This window comes from Rhagoletis pomonella, unplaced genomic scaffold (assembly GCF_013731165.1).
Source record: "Rhagoletis pomonella isolate Grant_MI unplaced genomic scaffold, Rhpom_1.0 Rhpom_scaffold_00003, whole genome shotgun sequence".
Classification (NCBI taxonomy): Eukaryota; Metazoa; Arthropoda; class Insecta; order Diptera; family Tephritidae; genus Rhagoletis; species Rhagoletis pomonella.
The window spans coordinates 93258942-93265822 of record NW_023458557.1 but is presented as its reverse complement, the minus strand read 5'-3'; the positions used below and the strand labels follow the sequence as shown (position 1 = coordinate 93265822).

The window sequence follows — 6881 nt, the reverse complement described above, 5'->3', positions numbered from 1 at the left end:
ATGTGGTCTGTTCAGCCATGTTTGAAGGTCGGCTATCAGGGAGTGCGTCCATCGACCTTTTGTGCTCGCGTTCCAGTTTTGTTGCCACTGCTGGATCAGTTGCTCGCGCGCCCTTGCCGCGGCAGCTGCCCGACCTATCTCGGCACTGAGATTGTAAATCTCTTTTCGCTCGTAAGCAAGTAGCTCACTACAGGACACTGTACGGTATGCAGGAGCAATGCGTAGTGCCCCTCTGCGCTGTACCGAAGACATTTGAATCCGGTATTTTTTGACTTTCAATGCGTCACGAGTTGAGGTCCGACCATCATATTTATAATTGTTGGGATCCGTTTCCTGGTGAGGAGCACGATCTCCGTTTTGGCTGTAGCCAATTGCAGACCGTGATCGCTCATCCATCCATTGACGTTGCGCATGACCTGGTTTAGCTTGAGCTGTGCTAGCTGGACATTTCTTGCTGTTATGACGGCGGCCACGTCGTCCGCGAAGGCGACAAGGAAGGCGCTCTCCGGCATTTCCGTGCGCAACAGACTGTCATACGTGGCGTTCCAGAGGTCCGGACCAATTACAGACCCCTGTGCCGCTCCGCCGGTTATTCGTCTCTTTCTCTGATCTTGTGTTGTGTCGTACAAAAGCCAACGGTCTCTGAGGTAGTCCCGGATCATATCTAGCAAGTATGTTGGAACCTTGAATGACCGTTCCAAGGCCTCCAGCATGTCGTCCCATCTTGCCGAGTTGAAGGCGTTCTTGACGTCCAGTGTGACTAGCAGCACTATTGGCCGCGCCTGGTGGCAGGCTTCTTCGGCCTTATGTATCGCCTCGACTACTTCGCCAATTGCTCCTATAGTTGATTGTCCCTTCCTGAAGCCATGTTGTCGGGGTGAAAGGCCTCCCTTGCTTTCTAATTAAATTAAATTAAATTAAACCAAATTATATTAAATAAAATTAGATAAATTTAAATAAAATAAAATTAAATTAAATATTATAAAAGAAAATAAAACACAATACAAGTAATAGAAAAGTGAATTTGGAATAGAATGGAAGAGGTGGAGTGGAATGAAGGTATTGGAAACTAAAATAAATGATTTAGATTTTGAATAGAATGGAAGAGTTTGAGATTTACACATCGTTAAGGCTATCCAAGAAGGAGCAACCAATCTGTACTGCAACTGCTGAATAACGCGTGTAAAGCTTGTGACTGAGTTGAAAGGTTTTCGAGCCTAGAAAAGGAAAGCAACAAATTCCAAAAATCTAAATTTTTTACAAACTACTCAGTTCCGCCCACCAAACTGCTGTATATTGAAATATAAAGTCTCCCGACCGCCCAAAACCGCCTTATTTTCCAGTCCATCGGCAATCAACAAAATGCCCGACTCTACCGAATCTATGAGATAACCTTCCATATCCGGATTCTGTTGCTTCATAAGCGCATACAATTGGCGAAATATTTCAGTGCCATTCTAAAAACAAAAGACAAAAAACTCATCAAAACATTACTTTCACTTGCCATGCAGCACAACGCTGCTGGCCAGTAGTGTAACCTCCAGCATTTCCAGCGATGAGCTTTCCTTCTCCACAAACAATTGATAGCCATCGCGCAACATAGCTGTATGCAGTCGTTGCAACGTGTTAATTGGTGCCTCATGCGGTGGACGCGCGAATTGCGAGGTAAGCTGGGCGGAGTAGACATCAGCCAACACGTAGGTGGCCGCAATCCAGTAGACGATCATGAGAAACTTTGCGCGATAGCCATGATAAAGCTCCTTGCAAGCTACATAGTACATCCCACAGCACAGCAGAGCGTAGCATCGATGCGGACGACAAGTAAAATGAAGCAAATAGTGATAAAATAATTGAATGAAATGGGAATGCAATAAATGTCAGCAGGCAACATTAGCTGATGATGCAGCTGCTGAGCGCTGAATGTTGACTGAGACGCAAAATGCTCATTAAAAGATAAAAATGCTACTCAGAACTGTATACGCACGCACACACAAACACAAAGACATACCAACTTACTCACTCACTCACTCGTCATTCACTTACATTGCTTGAGAAATAGTTGCACTGTAAACCAAATGCATTTATCGAATAGATTGTCTGGTATTTCCGCCGCCAATGACTGCACTCCAACTCGACGGTGCTGTTCCTTTTTTGCTTCACGTTCTTGTTGGTGTTGTTGTTGGCGCAGCAAACGCCTTGTCATCTCGTTGTCGCCGGTAATTTCCTTGATATAAGCCATATGAAAGATCAGCTCACCGACCCTTTCCACATCATGTTGTTGTTGTTGTTGTTGTTGTTCATTTGATCTCTCTTGTCTTACGCTGCGCGTTTGACATGGCAAATGCCATTTGTACGGTATTGCGATGATGGCATAAAATATCGGTCCCGAAAATATGACGGTCAATATAAGGTAGGGCCAGACGTCACGTTTAAAGGGGCGTATGATGGCGAAAGCTTCATTGAGGCGGCGTGGTGCATGTGTCGCAAAGGCACCAGAATCGGCGAGAGTGAAGAAAGAGAACTCGACGGCCTTGCGACGCTCCCAGCTGAGGCTGACATCGCCGAGAAGAAAGTCGGCCAACTTCAAAATTAAAAACAAAAAAATAAATAAATAAATCCAGAAGCAAATGTAAACTTTAAAAGCGATGCGTTCATACGCCATTTGAGAAGTGCATAAATAACATACTTATGTTGCATACTTTTGGGCGCAGTTTTGGCTAATTTTGCATATAGAATTATTTAACATCTGTCTTGTTTCTCAGATACTCTTTTGGCACTATTTAAAACCTTTTTAATAAGATGTTTTTTTTTTCCAAGCTTACCCCATTTTGCAGCAAACCAATACCACCAGTAAAGCTATCATTCTCCGCGCCGGTATCATCGCTACGCAAGGATCCTTGTGTTCTGCCAGGCGCCTCAATATAAATGAATTGAAAATTCATATGCTCAGCCAATAGAGTTAGTAGGCAATGATCACGTCCGCCCGTCACATTTACTTCAGTAAAATCGCCATATTCATTGTCGACATAATCGTCAAACATTGTAGAGTTTGCGGAATCGTTTTCATAGTTCACCCAAAACCATGGCGGAGACTTGAACAAGTTGAAAATAAAATTAGACATAAAATGTGGAGCAGTGAGTTTGAATTGAAAATGATTGAGTAGTGCTCATTGTTAAGGGGCAAAGTGTGGCAACAGACAAAAAAAGTGTATGCGGTCAAACCTAGGTCCTACCGAGTGGTAGTTTACACCTCTTCTAGCTCCTCACTACGGCGGCCGCCGTTTCTACTTACATGAAAAACTGGCACCCGAAATATGCGTCCATTGAAATTTGAGTAAACAGTCGCTGCATTGGGAAGTAACGGTACTTTCTGCAGACCTAAATTATCGCCATCATACCAATTGACCAAACGAAGATTACTAACACCATCGGGTACGGCTTGATTGTAGTAAATGCGAAAGCTATAAAAATGTAAGGTTTAAATAAGTAGTGGGAGTGGGCTTGGCACTCAAATATTTGGGGTTCTTAATATCGACATATGTGTATCTTAAAGTTATCGAAATGGAAATGAAAAAAATTTTAATTCTCAGTTTGTAATGGATTTTCGTTAATCGTGTTATTGATATTTTTATCCTTATTGATAATGCTACCGTTGTCGATATCTTTTATCGTTATTGGTATTGTTGTCGCTGCCAATATACATTTTCAGAGATCGAAAATGACGATTAAATACCAAGATTTTTATTTTTAGATCATTGTAAAAACATTAGTTTGTTATTTTATTTTTTTCGATAAAAAATCTATATTTTTTCCATAATTTTTAGCGGTGCTAATGGAGACTGCATTTTTATGACCGTTTAAAATTTTTAGTGATCTAAAAATTAAATCTGTAAATAACGGTTATGACCGAAGTAAAACAAATCTTAAAATAGCGATTATTCTAGGTCAATAAAATGAAAAATCATAAAGTAACAGCCAAATTTGATCGAAAAAAACAAAAATCATTTTTTAGCGGTTAAATAATGATTTTTTTTTTTTTTTTTTTTGACGTCGAAATTTTAAAATTAGCGTAATTTGTATTATTATCGGTGTTGTTATCGCTATCGGTATTATCGTCTTTTTCTGTTTTAATTATCATCAACATCGCTATATGGCGCCTTTCGACTTTTATCGTTGCAAAAATCATTACTTTTATATTGATATTTCGGAGAATCCTGACTAGTACTTGCCACATTGGAATCCAGAAATCCGATGGCTGGTGGCCGATTTTTACCATCTTTCATATTTATATCTTCCTATGTTAATCTAAGTTACTAATCGAATTTTCTCGAAATTGGATAACATTTACCATATCCGCCCCCTATTGTCGTGGGCATGGCATTTCGCTAAATTCAACCATTTTTCACATGTATTCATGCATCCTATGCAAAAGTACCCCACGTTACAATTTTCAGCAAAAACAGAGCACATTTACTACTTTTTGCCACATTTTATATGGAGCATTTCCACTGTGCGGCAGTTACAGATATTTTTGTATCAATACGTTGTTCGTTAAGCTTACATTTAAGATAAAAATTTTTAATTTTTTTTTAAGTAATTACTGTTAAATGAATTCATATCTTACTGTACTTGTTAGATAAATAATAATAATGTACTACGAAATAAACGCCTACTAAATATTTTCTAAGAAGCTGCCCGCTTTCTCATCACACTTACGCTTTCTTCCTTGGCCTCGTTATGACAACAGCTCTCATTGGTTCCTCAAAGCGCACCTCATTAGCTTTTGGCGGATGTTTAGCGCCCCAATAAAATATGAACAAACTCAGGCGATGTGACAGCCTACGCTCCTGTATGCGTGCAGAAAGCTCATAAGGTGCACTAAATATCAAATTGACGCTTTCAATCGAACCCTGTAGATTATCTTCGACGAATTTGAAGAACAAATCTGCCTTGTCAAAGATTACAGATTTAAAGTTGAGTTTGTGAAGTTGATAAATGAAATCATCAATGTCCATTTGCATGCCTTCCAATTGTAAATCGGTGGGAATTTCAGCGCCTGCTGGTAATGGAGCGTGACGAGTGGTGAAGCTAAATTGAGGTGCTGCCAAAATGGCTAATTGGCGGGGTTTCAAGCCATTGATGATTTCAGAGAGAGCTGTGGAAGTGATGAATATAATTTTTTTTTAGTAAAAAAAATCTCGGAAAAATAGGTTAAAATAGTGAAAGTGTTCATAAATGTATGGTTAACGAATTATGTGGTTATATCGACATATTTGCTACTTAGTTAACAACAATAAAATTTGCTGGAGTATAAAAAGCTATAGCCGGATAACTTAATAGTTAAGAAAATGTGAATACCCACAGTAATTTTTTAGAAGTTCTTTAATTTCTATGCTCTATATTTCTTCTACTTTTAGCAAACAATTATGGCGTATACCTATAGCCACATCAGAAATATTCCTTTCTGCATTATAAGTGATCGCACTGTATGCCAGCCCCGGTAGCCGAACAATTAAGCATAGAATAAAAACTTTCATTTTCCTTCAACAGTTCAACAACAGTCAGGTAAGTGGTTTAGCGCAACGTGTTTGCTTTATTAATTTTATTGCTTACTCTTCACATATTTTTAAGTTCACTTTCAATCAACTAAAATAACTTTAACTGCCTTCAGGCGCTTTTATATGCAGCGGTTGGATATGAAAATCCATTCAACGCACAAATACATTTTTGCTTTTACATACAACATTTCGAGTATGTAATGATATGTGTTTTGTGTATATTTTCTTCTTACGCATATTGATTTCCTTCCGTTCATACATAGTTGTAGGCTGGCTGGCTGGCTGGCTGGTTGGCTGCCGCTGGCCTGCCAAACATCATTTTTATGATATGTTGATTGTCAATTATCACATCAACTTTAAATATCGCATGTCAGCAGCACTCAATATTCTTACGATGCGCTGACTTATAAAATTTCTCGCAGCAGATTGAAAGAGAAATAAAAATTCGATATATAGCGCCAACCCTTTACCACTTTTCAAAGCTTAATTTTTGCTTTCATTGTTGCTGTTGTTGCCTGCCGTCTGTGGAGCTTTAAATATTACATTGTTCTTTGCCTGCGCACTGGCGCCTCCCTTTCGTTGGCCAAGTGACTAGCACCCGCAGCCATTCTGTAATTTTTTATTTCTGCGCATATCTCGAAATCGGGGAAGTTACAGGCAGACATTCGTATTTATGGTATTATTAAAATATCGTAAATAAATTTACTTGATATGATAATAATTTGGCTAGACAGTTGAAGTGGTGGCGCTGTACCTGAATATAATTTATATGAAGGCATTCACATATATATATATATATATATATGTACATACATAAGTATTAACCTGCTTGCTTAAGTAGATTCCAAATATTTCGTTTGGTGCATACTTTGACGGAAAGTCTTTATTATACGATCCCTGCATAAGGATTTGAGAAATTTAAGTCAGTTCTAAATTTTTTCTGCTTTCAAAAAATTCTCTAAAATCATCTTAATCATCATAAGGTCATCGGAAATGCACACATATATCGTAACCGGAAGCTCCTGGCATCAAGCCTAATCCAGGCATATCAAAATATCGATATTTAGACATAAATGGTAGAAATAATTAGAGATAAAAAGTTAGAAAGTAAGACAGGCATTATTCTTTTCTGTAAAATTTTGGCAATATCTCGTACGCGGTTTTGTATTTTAAATGACGAAGTGATCTTCAACGACCGTCTTATCATTCGAAAATACTCAACCTATTGTGCCCTCAAACATTCGTAAAAGATTTTCTAAAACGGTCTACTATAATCATCTTCACTTCACTCGAACGATCACCTAAAATGATCACCAGTAAATG

The 6881-nt window shown here is 38.7% G+C and overlaps 1 protein-coding gene across 1 annotated transcript; it reads right to left on the bottom strand.

Annotated features, from left to right (window-relative positions):
* Nucleotides 1–1107: 1107 nt before the first annotated feature.
* On the bottom strand, nucleotides 1108–5625 carry LOC118736688 (ionotropic receptor 40a). The gene is made up of 8 exons (XM_036466730.1): nucleotides 5438–5625; nucleotides 4717–5155; nucleotides 3293–3461; nucleotides 2823–3092; nucleotides 2044–2581; nucleotides 1539–1768; nucleotides 1283–1457; nucleotides 1108–1217 (listed from the first exon to the last, which is right to left on the bottom strand). Exons 1-8 carry the CDS (start codon nucleotides 5535–5537, stop codon nucleotides 1117–1119), a joined length of 2022 nt encoding a protein of 673 aa, XP_036322623.1. The 5' UTR covers nucleotides 5538–5625; the 3' UTR covers nucleotides 1108–1116.
* Nucleotides 5626–6881: the final 1256 nt, after the last annotated feature.